The 15,670-nt window shown below is 54.1% G+C and overlaps 4 protein-coding genes across 4 annotated transcripts; 3 read left to right on the forward strand and 1 right to left on the reverse strand.

The window, feature by feature from the left end:
* Positions 1-419: 419 nt before the first annotated feature.
* On the reverse strand, positions 420-2,647 carry GLRG_08099 (AMP-binding enzyme; the record flags this gene model as incomplete). The annotated part of the gene is made up of 3 exons (XM_008098784.1): positions 420-522; positions 577-2,164; positions 2,221-2,647. The coding sequence occupies 3 exons, from the start codon at positions 2,645-2,647 to the stop codon at positions 420-422; spliced, it is 2,118 nt and encodes a 705-aa protein (XP_008096975.1).
* Positions 2,648-8,116: 5,469 nt separating this feature from the next.
* On the forward strand, positions 8,117-8,753 carry GLRG_08100 (uncharacterized protein; the record flags this gene model as incomplete). The annotated part of the gene is made up of 3 exons (XM_008098785.1): positions 8,117-8,189; positions 8,289-8,417; positions 8,485-8,753. 3 exons carry the CDS (start codon positions 8,117-8,119, stop codon positions 8,751-8,753), a joined length of 471 nt encoding a protein of 156 aa, XP_008096976.1.
* Positions 8,754-9,716: 963 nt separating this feature from the next.
* Positions 9,717-10,910, forward strand: GLRG_08101 (uncharacterized protein; the record flags this gene model as incomplete). The annotated part of the gene is made up of 3 exons (XM_008098786.1): positions 9,717-10,512; positions 10,569-10,805; positions 10,864-10,910. 3 exons carry the CDS (start codon positions 9,717-9,719, stop codon positions 10,908-10,910), a joined length of 1,080 nt encoding a protein of 359 aa, XP_008096977.1.
* Positions 10,911-13,536: 2,626 nt separating this feature from the next.
* GLRG_08102 (O-acetylhomoserine aminocarboxypropyltransferase/cysteine synthase) lies at positions 13,537-15,426 on the forward strand (the record flags this gene model as incomplete). The annotated part of the gene is made up of 7 exons (XM_008098787.1): positions 13,537-13,586; positions 13,682-13,736; positions 13,805-13,888; positions 13,967-14,326; positions 14,416-15,008; positions 15,124-15,187; positions 15,274-15,426. 7 exons carry the CDS (start codon positions 13,537-13,539, stop codon positions 15,424-15,426), a joined length of 1,359 nt encoding a protein of 452 aa, XP_008096978.1.
* Positions 15,427-15,670: the final 244 nt, after the last annotated feature.

The following is a 15,670-nucleotide window of genomic DNA, read 5'->3' on the forward strand; positions in this document are numbered from 1 at the left end:
TATTAACACTAGACTCTTTAAGTAACAATATTATAGTAAGTATTAATAATAGGTTGTTTTAGCTATAAATCTAATAACAAGAAATACAGACTTTAACATCTTTCCTACCTAACCCCTCACCTTTAACTTGTATAATAATACACTTTATAAATCTTCTGACTATTGCAGCAAGCGGTGAGCTGCCTACGGGCTAACCCACTTTAGCGGTACTTCAAGCATAAAGTTGGTGTGGCACAAGTAACGAAAAGTCACCCCTGGCCACTAATCGCTAATTTTGGGCTCGAGCCGACCAGAGCCTTAGTGAGGAGATTGAACAGTATTCTTTCCAGACACGTTTGATTTAAACCCTATAAAGCAAGTCATATGGTACAGCACACATGAGACAACATCAGCCAACGCCAACCCATAGCAGGGCGCTTTTAGAGCTTAGGCTTGGCCACAGGCGCATCATTGACCTCCTCGTACATCTTATCGATCTGCGCACGGAATGCCTTGGCAGCCTGGGGTCTCTTCATTTTAAGACTGTTCCCACCCTGTTAGCAAATTTACATAAATAGCTGAGCCGTTTTCACTTACGTAGGCGTCAATAGCTCATTGTCGATGGTGAAAGGATCAATCGTCAGGTAGACATTGCGCACGCGCTCGTAGCTGTTGAACTTGTGGCTTCGGCCAATCTTGTCGAGCTCCGCAAGGAAGGCCTTCTTGACCTTGGGGTCAGCGCCAGCAGCCTTGATCGCTGCGAGGTCGGCCTTGTCGATTTTCTTCTTCAAGACCTTGCTGGCGAACGGCGCAAAGTGCTCGGGGTCGACGCCGAAGATGGCGACGAGGCACGACTGAGCCGGGTCGCCATGGACGTAAGCCATGGCCGCCAGATTGGTGCTACCAAGGTAGACGTTTTCGATGCGCTCGGGAGAGATGTACTCTCCTTGAGAGAGCTTGAGCACGTTCTTCTTTCGGTCGATGATCTTGAAGCGACCCATGTTGTCGACCTCGCCAATATCTCCCGTGTGGAACCAGCCGTCGGCATCAAGGGCCTTGTTCGTCTCCTCCTCGTTTTTATAATACTCCTGGAAGATGTTAGGACCGCGAAGAAGGATCTCACCACGCGGGTACGGCTTGTCGGTAACATGGTAGTCGAAGTCGGGAACGGACTCGAGACAAATCTCGTTACAGGGGGCGGGCGGGCCGATATTGCCCAAGGTGAAATCGCCCTTCAACTGGACGGTCGAGACGGCGTAGGTCTCCGTCAGGCCATAGCCCTGGACAAAGTGGTTGCCAAAGGCGGCTCGGAGGAGCTCGTGCACGTCGGGATCCAGCTGAGCGCTGCCACTCACCATGCTGTGGGCCTTCTTGAGACCGACAGCGGCACGAACCTTGGGAGTCCAGATTCTGTCGTACAGAAAGTGGGAGTTGCTCGCCTTGCCCACGGGCAGCTTCATGTTTGCCTTCTTGGTACTGATAACCTGACGGGACAGGGATCCCTTAATACCGTCGGCGTCGATGGTGGCGGCCCGGATGGCAGAATTGAAGCGGTTAAACAATCGGGGGACGGACATGAGACCTGTCGGCTCGAGAATCTTCATGTCGTCGACCAACCCAACGATATCACCACGGAAGAAGCCAACAGCAGCACCCTCGGACAAGGCACATTGGTCGACCATTCTCCCGTAAATGTGAGCCAAAGGCAAGTAGGAGATATGAACATCCTTGTAAGTGACTGTCCCGGTCGATCTCGCGGCTGTAATGCCGGCAACGGCATTGGCGTGAGTCAGAACAACGCCCTTGGGCATTCCTGTCGTCCCCGAGGTGTAGTTGATTGTAACGCAGTCGGTTGAACGAGGGGGGCGCATGGGGCGGGCAGACTTGAGGCCAAGCTCCTCAATGCCAGCCATGGAGTGGATCTGAATACCATGTTGGGCGGCGATACCATTCAGGACCGACAGCTTAGAGTAGCCGTCAGGCTCGCCAGCGTCCAAGGGGTCGAGGGAAATAATGACTTTGAGAGAGGGAAGTCTCGGCGAAAGCTTCAGCAGAACGGGGATGTGCGGCAAGGACGTAACAACGCAAGTCAGGTTGGCGTGGTTAATAATGTACTCAGTCGTATCCGGGCCGAGGGTCTCGTACAGAGAGACGGTAAAGAGGGACTGGGACGCAGCGCCGAGATCTGGCCGCAATCCAAGTTAGTATGCGCTCTTGACAGGGGCGGATCGGCCAACGTACCAGCAATGTGCCATTCGGGGCGGTTCTGAGACCACAGGCCAACGCCGTAGTGGTCGCTGGTGATGCCAATGTTCTGGTGGACTTCTACGAGGCCGGCACCAAAGTTCTTACGGCGCTCGGCAACCTCGGCATATGTCTGCCAGGTGTACTTATTGTCCCATTCCTTGGTGGCAGCGTTCCAAGCGCGGTGACCCAGGCACCTCGCGCTGGGGCGCTTCTTGGCAGCCTCTTCGAACAGGTCGTGGACGGTCTGGGTAGCGGAATCAAGTGTGGACAGCAGAGGACCGTCGCGGAAGCGCCAATGACGGTAGATTGCGCTGCGACCCTCCTTCTCAGAACCGGGGACTGGCAGGCCGTAAGGGGAACCTGGAGGCGGCGGGGTGGCCAGCTCCTGTATGTATGCGGCGACGTCTTTTGAGGGAGCCATATCCGCGACCGGCAGTGGACTTTAGTGAGGGGGGTTATTGGCGGCCGGAAGTGCAGAGGATTGTTGGCTGACGTCGATCTACTGAGATGCCGCCGCCGATTCGTTGGAGGGGGAGTGGCAGCGCAAAGGGACGCTGTAGCGAAAGACTAGATCGACCCTGGAAACCCAGGAATTGGATGTATGGAGGATATCCTGGATGGGGAAAAAATAGATGATGGGGGTGTAGAGGTCGGAACGAAAATCAAAAAATAGAAGAATCAAAAGGTTGAGAGGGGGAGGGAGAGGCTTTCTTGTTCAAGAATTGGTAGTCGGAGACTCGGAGTACACATTGAGGAAGGTAAGGAGCTGGAGAACCGAATATCCCCGTAAAAGGTGTAAATGGGGGGAATGGGGGGGGGGGGGGGGGGGGGCAATCCAATGAGCGAGGCCGTGAGGAGCATGGACCGAGGCACAGCTGTGCAGAGCGGCCAAGGTTCCACCAGAAGCCCTCGGTAACCCCAGATGGTGACAGCGCTACAGTAATTTGGGGGGCCCTGATAGGCTGTGGCAGGTCCTAACCGGCTTGTCAAGGGGCATTGAATGCAGTGGCTTGCGGGGTTGCTGGGGAGGCTAGCAGCGGAGGAAAGGGGGGCTGAAAGCTGGGGGTTTCTGGGTCGGAGATTCCAAAGAATGGGGAAAGCTGCCCCGTGGACCACCGTCAATAAACTCACTGCAAAGTGTCCACGTGGAGGGTGTTGCGTGCATGCACTATGTACATTAGCTTACTGTTGAGACTCTGGCAGTATGTGAGGGGTTACTGTCGAGACTCTGACAATATGAGACGGCTCCCGCTGCGACACTTGACTCTGAACAAGATTCCCACATGTGAGTTGGGGATTTGGACGTTATCGATAACTGATTGATGACTTCTTGTACCTAGATGCAATATCATCACGGCTTGGAGCCACCCATCACACCATCCCCGCGGTCGGATGTGCATAAGAGAGGTATCCGTGGTGGCTAGTAAGCAAACGGTGCTATTCGTCAATCAAATATAACTTGACAGGCGCATCACAGCCAAACAGACCACTGCTGAGTATCTAGGTAGTGAGTGTATGTAGTGTACTGTGTAGGCAAGGCCAAATGCGAATAGGGCATTGCTCGACTTCCATGTTCGAAGCGGAAACCCTGACGATTCCCATGTCCATCCTTGTCGTTGGTTTTCCTCAGTGAAGGTTCTGTTCTATGTGCTCACTGAGGGGCCTTGACTTGCTTACGCTAGGCATGTCGTTAGTTAAAGGACATACTCCGTACACCGACTAACCATGTGGCAGACGGTGGAAGCTGTGTCACATGCCAGATGTTGGATCCTCGCGTCCGGGCGCAGAGCGGGGGTTATTGGACACCGTAACGCGGAATGGGCCGAAGAAGCCACCTACCTACCCTAACGCCGGTCTTCCAAGAAAGAGTGTCTACAATGAATACACATTGCGATGGCAGTAAAGTCAGTAGCGCTTACTAACATTGGGTTGGTCACGGGTCTGCACTTCTTCTTTCTATAGGCGGTTTGCTAGAGACTTTCTCTCATCTCATCTGGGGCTCATTCTGTCGGACTCCATGTTGGTGGCTTGGATCTGATGACACCAGTAGAAGAGCTGACTGAGCGTCATTAACTACCTTGGCCTATTTCCAACTCTTGGAGGCTGGAATTTGCGTTCATCCAGAGAAAAGACATGGATAGCTCGGCCCAGAAGATGAGATATCCCCAAGGGCGACGAGCAAGCCGGCATATCAAGATGGTTCGAAAGCTAGGCGACGCAGCTTATAGATCGAGCGGGTGGCCGGGTTACTATAGTTGGCCGGTGGAGCTCCCCGCTTGACCGGTGATTTTTAGGCTTCTTGTACGGATACAACCGGGCGATAAGTCGTTGACAGATCCCAACTGTGTGTGGGCCACGACAGCTTTGACGGACCCAATGTGATAGGTAGACGGTGAGACAGGAAACGGCGATGGTGGAACGGAACAAACACAAAACAAGCGTCTGTGTCTTGAGTCGCGTCTGATCAGGAAGTATGCCTGGGCACGACTCTGCGTGCGCAGGCATGAAAAAGGGCCCTGGGATGACTCGTGAGGGCCATTCGGGATGACCTAGCCTGGGCCAGTTGTTCATTTTCTAGAATGTCGTCTCGAGAGCACCGAACACTCAGGAGAGTCAGGCCCCCTTGGCAAAAAAAAAGAAAGAGGGGGACGCTGCTTATTAGCAAAAAGCGTGGCCTCGACGGGCTGGTGTCGCTTCGAATCCTTTTTTTCAACCGGAGGGGCAGGCCCGGGATGGCAGACCGGCCGAAGCTTTTTTGTTTCTTCGCGTATGATGTTATGTCACTAGGCAGACAGTCAGGTTGAAACGAGGCGGCAAGTGAGGCGACATGAGATGATACGGAATTAATAGGTATCGGATCTTCTCCGGGGTGGGGAAATGTAATCCTCTTTCTGTTTTGCGAGAACAAGGAACACCATCTCAATCTGTATGGGACAGCTCCGACTCGATCTCTCTGTCCATATGCCTGTCTCTCTCTGTGCGTGTCTGATGCAGGCACCATAGCCGCCGTTGCATGAAAAGGCAGCGACAAGACGAGGAATACAGAACCCCTCCCCACAGCGCTTCGTCGAGGTCCCACGGAGGACAGGAATGGGTCTAGTTCCGGTGGTGGCCAAGACCTTCTCGTGCACCCGATCAGAGATGCCAGTATTATATCCGTAGGGGGAATCGACATCAGGGGTGGCCGGCCGATGGACAGAAAGCTTGAGAAAGGGCATGAGATGCCCAGGAGTCCCAAGCCTTTCTGACAAGACGTCTTGGCGAGGCGAAGCTTTTGGCAGAGTAGTAGTTCCGGAGGTGGCCAAGCCGGCATCGAGGACCGCTGTCACAGCGAGCAACGAGTGGTGAAACACACAGACGGATGGGGGAGGGAGGCCTGCATCTACCTACAACTAGGTACGGATACCTACCACGTACTGGAGGTATGTGTCAGCAGGGCGGGAAGGAGACCAGGCAGGCCGCCGAGGTGAAGGGTCTACCGAAGGAGATTTCTTGGCAACTTGGCACCTCAAGTATCGGACTGAGTCTGGGAGTCGGTTGTGCGGCGTCTCATAGCTTTTTTAAGAACAGCCAACAGGAAGTGGACGGCCGGCGGCCGCCCCCAGTTTTCTTGCGAGGGTAGGGTACGGCGCGTTGCGATTCAACGAAACCATGGGAGCTTGGAGGTTCCTCTCCAGCCGCGCATGCGCCGCGTCGCCTTGCCATCGCTGCAAAGCCTGTTTCGAGTATCCCGCGAGGAAACTCGGGCGGCACCCTTGACGTTGCAACCTCCGCTGCCGACTTTATTCTCTCTCTCTTTCTGTGGAGGAGGAGGAGGAGGAGGAGGAGGAGGAGGAGGAGGAGGAGGAGGAGGCAATAATGGGCCATTCGCCCTTCTAGTGTAAGCTGAGCGAGGAATTGCATCACAATCTCTCTCTCTCTCTTCCCTCTTTCTCTTCTACTGGTCCTATTCTTGGCTTGGCGTATCCACCCTGGTTACCCAAGGCGAGACGCGACAAGGTTTGATAGCTACGCCGGCCCCACTTAAACTAGTATTACTCGGGTACAAATACCTACTACCTACCTGGGTAGCTACTAGCAGCCCACAACTTGCCCGCCGAAGCGTGAATCGAAACATCGGACGTTCGGACATTTCCTCTTCTTCTTCTCTCTCACCATCTCCTGTCCACCATGCCGGTACTAGGTCGTACATTGCAGTCCGTACCACATATAGGATTTCGCTTTTTTGGTCTCTGCTCCCCTCTAATCGCCTTCTCCCGCGCTATTCCATGTTCAGTGTGTTCCACGCAACCGCAACCCGCTCAGTTGTCGCGACTTGCCCTTTTTGCTGCTACGTTCTGCCTCTTGTCACTACTCGTTTTGTTTCAACGCCCACAACACGAGATTGCGCAGGGGCTCTTGTTGTTGTCGTAGTCGTAGTCGTTGTCGCCGCTGTCGAAAATGCAGGCTTGGCGTCGGAGGGCGAACGATGCTTGGCATCTCGAGACTCGCTGTTCTCCGGTCTCAAACCCTCAGAGCCCATTTGCGGACCTCGCTTGCCGCTCCGTCTGTCATCTCGCCGTGTCTCTCGGTCTGAAGATCCCCGCTTCGGCCCTTCGCCTCAAATCTTTCCAAACCTAGCCTACACACCTCTCCCTCGTGTAAAGACGATTGAGGCGAGCACGTACCGGTACTTTCGGCAGCTAATGGCAGCAAGCAGGTGCAATGCAACGTAGGTTAATCCGGGCCGTCGAATCGGTTCGCCCCAATATCGCTGTTCCTGCATATCTGCCATCCGTCTACATACCGGTTGGTATTCGTATGCTCTAATAGTACCCGGTAGGTAAGTAAGTACCTAGGTACCTAGGTACCTTGCGTGTGTGTGTAGTATGTACACTATGTAGGTATGACTGCCTCTTACTCGCCTGCATTTGAAAACAAACAGAAAAGAAAAGAAAGAAAAAACCAAAAAGAAATCGCCGCGCGCTTGCGCCGTGTCGCTGATTCACCCCGGTCGGCTATCCCATTGAGTGCGAAGTGACCTCACATAACCCAAATATGGGTCTCTGCAAATGATTACCAACAGCTATTGGATAGTTGGCCTGGATTGCTGTAGTCTTATTGGTCTGAGGTTTTGTGAGGTCACTTCGCACTCAATGGGATAGTACCGAAGCCTTGTCGTCCGACAGATGCGAGCATCTTTGTCGATTAGAAACCCCCCGTTCCTACCCTTCCATGTGAGCCTGCCACGAGGCCAATCAAGACTCCCTCTCGCCAAACCTCCCAGGAAACCAACAGGGCCCATCCCCCGATTTTGTTCTGGCTGCGCGTAACCTACCAGCGCCAAGCCTTGGTCCCGCATGAAAAGGAGGCTCTATCGATGCCGACCGCTAGGATTGGCTCAATGGGCCTTGCTACACACCATCTTTTCCCCATCTGGACGGCGTGCATGGCGACTGCCCCAGGGAGGCCAGTTTCAGATGCATTTCAGAGGTATCAGGCCGTGCATTCCACAGACAGACCCTTGGAGGGTGAGCGCGCCGAGTGATGGGCCAAATGCCATGACCTACCGGCAGGTACCTACATGTTCCGCCTTTCAAACACTCGGGCAGGGACACATCGAGAAGATGGGACTGTCCATCCATACAAAAGCATCAAGAATTTCCCCTCTTTTCATGCTTGCGTTGCCCTTTTCTTGGTCCTTCTCCCGCCTGACCGTTTCCACATGTTCTCTCTCTCTTGTCAACCTTTATTCTTCACTTCTTCAAACAGCGCACTGGGGGCCAGCTTAGATTTATATTTATCCTACTACTACTATTCTCTATTTCATTCCCGACTCTCCTGTTCCCTCTTACCTTGACGAAGCCTTTACGAGTTTATCAACGAAACGATAACGAAAACCACCGACAAGATGGGTCTTATGCTTCCTCTTCGAATCGTCCAGGGTGTTCTGGCGTTGGTGGTCCTCGGTCTCTCGGCCTTTGGTACGTGATGGGAAACCTGTTATGGGGAGCCGGTCTACCACGGTGACTGGCTTTCATGGTGAAAGTTTGATCATGAACTGACTGCGGTGTGCTTTGCAGTCGCCAACTGGTACAACATGGATACCATGACGTCGTCCCCGTCTCAGATCAACTTCCTGATCTTCACTCCCCTATTTTCTTTCATCTCCATCGCCTACCTCGAGGTGGTCCCCAGGTTTGCTCCCAGAGGTGAGTCTTCCTTTTCCTGGCTTTGGAAAGAGAGTGAGACCGTAGACGGTTGACTGACCAAACACAGCCTCCCACCCCTGGGCCGCCGTTGGCTTCGAGGCGCTCAACGTACTCTTCTACTTCTCCGGTTTCGTCGCCCTTGCCGTCTTCCTCAGCAAGCTCCTCTTCTGCCGCGGCTCCGTATGCGGTGCCGCCCGCGCCGACACTGTCTTCGCGGCATTCCAGTTCGTACTCTGGTCTGGAACCACGCTGCTCATGGCCAAGGACGTTTTCAAGACGGGGTTCCGCCAGCCCACCGCCGGTGGCCCCCCTCCTCAGATGAAGGAGTCCGCGTAATTACCCACGTTGACTCCTTCAAGTCCTTCCACGCCACTCTCGAGGAGCGACGGCGGGAGGCTTCTGTCGAGCTCATCCGGACCAAACGGATGCCGTCCTGGGACCGCAAGAACGACGGAAAGAAACTCTGGGAAATCGATCAGAGGCGCATCTATGGCCCGGGCTTTAGTGACGTGAACCTTGTCTAGATGACTGGTTCACAACGAAATCTAGGAGCGAAAAAAAGGGGGGCCCAACAGGTCGAGGCCCCTCCGTAGTAGGGCGGTTATGTCGTATATTGGCCTGTCACATGGTTGACACAGGATTATTAGGAATTACGTATTGTTCGAATACGATCGGGTTTTGGGTTGGGTTGCTTCAACAGGACGTAGATGCCATCCGTATTATTACTGTTCTGCAGGCCTCGGCTCTGTAGTCTTTTTTTCCCCAATCTCTTGGTCCTTGGTCCATTCCAATCTTCGGCGTGTTAGTCAGTGTCGGCTTATATATGAGGTTTGTCGGGCGACTGCCTTACGGCTTTTGGCAACCAGAAGCCGAGTTGTGTTTGTTTCTGCAACATTTCTTCAAATGTTTCTACAGGTTCACTCCAGTCAACCCCCACGATGCCTTTTCCCCGGACCCTGCGCCGAATGCGGGAACCCGACTTCTGATGCTTCAAGATGTACAGTCGCGGCGCAGCCTGCATCGGCGCCAAACTCACGGCGGCAGCGGGAGCGCCAGTGACCAACCAATTACTGCAGGTGTCCAGGGTTCTGGCAGCCTCATCGAACCACCCTTGCTGGATTGCCAAACCAAAGCCTTGCAAGGCAGAGTCTTTGGCGCACTCGTTTGGCCACTTTTTTTGGTATCATTCTTGCTCAGGGCTGAAATGATCAAGCCTGCGGATTCTTCGAATAGTTCTCGAATTGCAACCACTGCGCGGATGACAGATATACACGTCCCACGAACCCCTGCAATGTCGATATGTCGAACGATGTTCCCAGCATGGTAACGTCTGGCCGCAAAAGAGGCCACAGCCGATACAGTGACGATTCTCCTCGACCCGACATTGCGAAACGAGCGAAAACGCTGCTGGATTGTAACGGCGATGACCGAGAACGCCGTCACGTCGATTATACAGTGGGATGGATCTGTGCGCTTCACAGTGAGCTGGCTGCAAGTCGTGCCATTCTCGATCGCCAGCACAGAGATCTGTTCAAGATAGCCAACGACCCCAACGAATACATCCTGGGCAACATCGTTGGGCACAACGTCGCCATGGCGTGCTTACCCTTGGGCCAGTATGGCACGAATAACGCGGCGATCGTGGCAAGCAACATGCGTTCGAGCTTCCCCTCGATCCGCGTGGGGTTGATGGTCGGCATCGGCGGCGGGGTTCCTGGCGACGGCTTCGACATCCGGCTAGGCGACGTTGTGGTCAGCACCACGGTGATACAGTACGACTTGGGCAAGATCTTACCGGGCGAGCGTGTTCAGCGGACTGCAATACCGAAGGTGGCCCCGCATCATCTTTTGAACGCTGTCGCGAAGTTGCGGGCATTGCACGAGTCCATTCCCAGTGGCGTGCCTTCGATACTTGAAGAGATGTTCCACCACCACCCCAGGATGGCCCAAGAATATGCGTATCCAAGTCACTGTGAAGATCGACTGTTTAACTCCACGTACGACCATGGAAAATTAGCAGACTGCAAACATTGCGACCCGCTGGAAGTGCAGCCCCGGCTCCAGCGACAGAATAACCTCCCACGCATCCACTACGGTAGGGTCGCCTCCGGGAACCAGGTCGTGAAGGACGGCAGGACCCGAGAAAACTAGCGAAGGAGCTTGGTGTTATTTGCTTCGAGATGGAGGCAGCCGGGCTGGTAGATCAGTTCCCCTTCATGCCGGTCCGAGGAATCTGCGATTACGCAGATTCCCACAAGAATAAGCAGTGGCAAAGATACGCAGCGGCAACAGCAGCAGCCTACACGAAAGAGCTGCTCTCCACCATGGCTCCAAGCATGGTCGAGGCAATACTAGCCGCTGACGTGCGGGAACCAACAACATGTAAGAGTGAGTATATCATTAGGTCCGAGCAACAGGCGGGGCTGATACTTTCGCAGTGCAACAGAAGCTACAAGATCGCAGAGCGCATTTGTCGGAGCTGCTGAGATTTGAACAACTCGACTCGTGGTATACGTCCATCAGATCCGGATATGTTTCTCCAATCGCCATTATCCTTATATACAAGTCAAGAATGGTCTCGAGTTGGCTGTCGAGGACCAGTTAGGCCACAAAGAAGACTTGGAAAGATATGTCCGGAGCTACCTTAGAAGGGTAGGTTCGGAGAATTACACCAAGAAGATCCAAGACCGAATCCTGGAGAAGGCTGATGGTGTCTTTATCTGGGTCGTTCTGTATCCTCAACAAGGAGATTCGAGATGGCCGTCTGTTTACGATGGAGAAGCGGCTACGACAGATCCCTAGCAAGCTGAGTGAGCTATTCAAAGATATCTTACTGCGGGACAACAACAACATGGATGACCTCCTGATGTGTATCCAGTGGATACTGTTTGCAAAACGACCACTCAGACGCAGATAATTCCACTTTGCTGTCCTTTCCGGACTCCAGGAAGAAGAGGATATGATACGACTATTCGAGCGTTTATCAATGCAGGAGCCGAAGTCAATATCAAGAGCCATCGGTTGTCCACTCCATTATTTGTGGCAGCGGCTTTTGGTTATAAAACCGTGGTAAATACTCTCTGCGCCAACGGAGCGTCAGTTAAGACCGAAAACGATGTTGGCGAGACTCCCCTTACACAGGTTGCTGTAAGTGGTCATTTGGCGGTGGTCAAAACCCTCATTGAGTGTGGGGCATCAGTGGGCTACAGGAACAAGCGTGGCTCACCATGAGGAGGACATAGAGGCAGGACTGAGAAGTGGCGAGTATTTCTTGGAAGCGTGCGGGGATATGGAATCAGATCATTCGATACTATTGTTAAACGATCACGAGATCGAGAGCATCGAGGACATGAATTGATTACGGCCTTTTCTCAGGAGATCATCTGAGACACAGTAGACCTGTATATATAGAGATACCAAGTTGTTTCCGTAGAGTACCTGGTCTGGTCAGAATAGGGCTTGAGCGGATGGTGGCTTGACGGACTCGGCGATATTTACATCAGTACGTACCTATGGTGACAGTAGTTGAACAAGTTTCTGCGCCGCTTCTTCACCGTCAGATATTCTTTTTCATGGTACTGTCATCAGCTAGAAAAAAAAGGAGGATGCCAATGAAACACCCAAGCTCATCATTGATACGCAAGGTAACTCATAGGTATGATAACCTTCGTCTAGTCAGGCAGATGTCAGGAACGCAATAGCGCAGCAATGAAACTAAATCAAGCAGACAGAAGGTTGTCAAAAGAGCTCAGCGACTATTACGACATCTTTTCCTCGGTTGGCCGAGTTGCCGCTGTACACATGGGCCCATTCGTGGTGCAATGGTGGAGTGCTGGATTCCCGTTTCCCGGAGAAACACATGACTGTACCTTGTTAGTTTGGTGTACGGATACTTATCTGAATATGTGCATAATGAAGGAAAGATCCGAGGAACAAACCATATGCCGCCCGAGCAAGCTTCTCAGGTCCAGCCAGACGTGCCTGAAGCTCATCGCTTTTGCAATTTCCGCCTTGGGCCGCTGAGCACAGATCGTACAAGTCCCCACTCTCAAGATCGAGCGACAGCCGCTGCGGGACACGAGCTGCTGCTTCGTCCACAGTTCATGTCTCCCGACCGACAACCGCTGCGGCATCGCAGCCGTAGGGCCCGGTGGAGGTTATCGGACCCACCGTCGAAGCCCGATCCCCTTATTGACAACTACACCGGATGTCCAGCCACCAACAAACAATCAGATGGCGACCCTGATGTCCCCTACAGCAAGCAGGCTTACCTCGCACAAAAATGCAAGCGGCAAGCATTCCGAGAAAAAGCTGCCTCTGTAAGGAACACAAGACCCTCCAGGCACTCGGTGTTCTTGTTTATAACCGGCGGAACGCCAGGCCGAGCCAAACACACGGGTAGGGGTTGAGAACTTGTAGGTATCATGTTCCCCAATGGCGCTAACATGACCCCCTTGCTCTGCCCCGCAAAGTGACATTTCAACGTCGATTGCGTGCTCTGGCCAAACCCCACATCATATGCCTGAATCGGCGCTCTCTTCGCGCGCCCAGCAACACCACCAAACCTACGTTAGCTTCATCTCGCTGTCGCAATGCCTGGCCAGCCAGTTCGCACCATGCTAAGTACGGTAGACCAAGCCATTGGAACCCTCCCCCCACTGTTGGACCCCCGTCTGTCATGAGCGAGCTAAGGGCAGATGGAGGGGTTTTTACGAGGGGTATCTCCCAATGGGGAAGGGATACATGAACTATTATCAGCACATCGCTGGATCCATTTGTCAAAGGAAGACGAACGATGCAATCATATGGAAAGGTCGGTCGATGGTGTCATGTCCCCTCAATGGCATCATCGTAGCTGATCCGAATCCTCCCCGTCTCTCTGCCGCCCTTCTTCGTCTGATTGTGCCCTCCGCTCTTCGTCTGACTCCGTCTCCGGTCACCGGCCCTCGTTTGTCTTTAAGCGCGTCGATCTGCTCTTACCGTCACACGATCCCAGAAGGAAGCTTTCCCCCCTTCCCCTCCCTGGCTGTCCGTCCTTCGCCGAGAAATTTTCTCTCATCTGCCTCTCCTCATTGATACCCTTTCATCTCTCCCTGCTACAGCGAACCAGAAAGTCACAATGGCCGAAGAACTGAGCAAGAACTTTGAGACGCTACAGCTCCATGCGGGGTACGTTCACACATCACTCAACCCAAACAGGTCTTCGTGGGGAGGGGATCTTGAGCTTTGAAGCCGTCGAGACTGACAAGACTTGCGTGACGCAGCCAGGAGCCCGACCCAGCCACCAACTCGCGCGCTGTTCCCATCTACGCCACCACGGTTCGTGATGTTCAGCGCATTTTGAGCAGAAAGGGAGGCAGTAACTGACAGCAACTCCCAACATGTAGAGTTTCACCTTCAATGACTCGGCCCACGGCGCGAGGCTCTTCGGCCTCAAGGAGTTTGGTAACATCTACAGCCGTATCATGAACGTATGTGCCTCTCGTCCCAATCCTATTCTGCACGTGTAACAAGAAAGCAAGGACGCCCGTTGACACACCTCTCTGCAGCCCACGGTCGACGTCTTTGAGAAGCGCATCGCCGCGCTCGAGGGAGGTGTGGCCGCGCTGGCCACCTCGTCCGGCCAGGCCGCCCAGTTCATCGCTATCAGTGCCCTCGCCCATGCCGGTGACAATATTGTGTCGACCTCGTTGCTGTACGGCGGTACCTACAACCAGTTCAAGGTGTTCCTGCCGCGCCTCGGCATCACCACCAAATTCGTCGACGGCGACCGCGTCGAGGACATTGCCAACGCCATCGACGACAAGACCAAGGCCGTCTACGTCGAGAGCATCGGAAACCCCAAGTATAACGTGCCCGACCTCGAGGCCATCGCCAAGGTCGCCCACGAGAAGGGTGTTCCCGTCATTGTGAGTCGCAGCCTGCCCTGCTCGTTGCGTATATTCAAGTGAGAGGGAGAGAGAGGTAGAGATGTGGGTGACTAACACGCCGTCCGCAGGTTGATAACACCTTTGGCGCCGGCGGCTACTTCATCCGCCCGATCGAGCACGGCGCCGACATCGTCGTTCACTCGGCGACCAAATGGATCGGTGGCCACGGCACCACCATCGGCGGCGTCATCGTCGACAGCGGTAAGTTCAAGTGGGACAACGGCCGCTTCCCGCAGATGACGGAGCCCAGCGACGGCTACCATGGCCTCAAATTCTGGGAGACGTTCGGCCCCATCACCTTCATCATCCGTGCGCGCGTCGAGATCCTACGCGACCTCGGTGCCTCGCTGAACCCCTTCGCCGCCCAACAGCTCATCATCGGCATCGAAACGCTCTCCCTCCGCGCTGAGCGCCACGCGCAGAACGCCCTCGCCCTCGCTAAGTGGCTCGAGGCCAACGACTACGTCAGCTGGGTCTCGTACCCCGGCCTCGAGAGCCACCCGTACCACGAAACGGCCAAGAAATACCTCAAGCGCGGCTTCGGCGGTGTCCTCAGCTTCGGTGTCAAGGGCGGCGGCGCCGCCGGCAGCCAGATCGTCGACGGCTTCAAGCTCATCTCCAACCTCGCCAACGTTGGCGACTCCAAGACCTTGGCCATCCAGTGAGTGGAACCCCGGAAACGTTTGCTCTTTCTCTCTCCCTCTCTCTCTCCCCCTCTCTCCCCCTCTCTCCCCCTCTCTTTTCTTGTGGGTGGTGTACATCGCTAACACTGACAGCCCCTGGTCCACGACCCACGAGCAGCTGTCCGACGAGGAGAAGAAGAGCTCCGGTGTCAGCGAGGTGAGTCATCTCAACCCCCATCTCTTTTCGAAAGAGAAACATGTTGCAACACCAGGGACTGTGACTGACAAGGGACCCCATAACAGGACCTCATCCGTATTTCGGTCGGTACAGAACACATTGACGACATCATCGCCGATTTTGAGCAATCCTTCAAGAACGCCGCTTCCGCCAAGACCAACGGCAAGGCCACCTCCGCGGCGGAGACCAAGCAGGAGGATGCGCCGCTGGTGCCGTAAGTTAGACTAGACGAGATAATGGGGGGAAAGCGACCGCACTTGCTTTACGCTTTGCCCGGACCTGGTTGGATACCCCCTTGAATACCTTTCTGGTAAAAGCATGGTGTGCGCGCACGTGGTTTTGTATATGCATCTGGATTGGTTTCTTTTTTTCCTGTATGAGGGAACGGATACCCGTAGAAAAAGCAACATTGATCTGTCTTCCGAATCGTATGTTACTGAATATTACCGGAGCGGAAGGGGA

The sequence above is a fragment of the Colletotrichum graminicola genome (assembly GCF_000149035.1).
Source record: "Colletotrichum graminicola M1.001 genomic scaffold supercont1.36, whole genome shotgun sequence".
Taxonomy (NCBI): domain Eukaryota; kingdom Fungi; phylum Ascomycota; class Sordariomycetes; order Glomerellales; family Glomerellaceae; genus Colletotrichum; species Colletotrichum graminicola.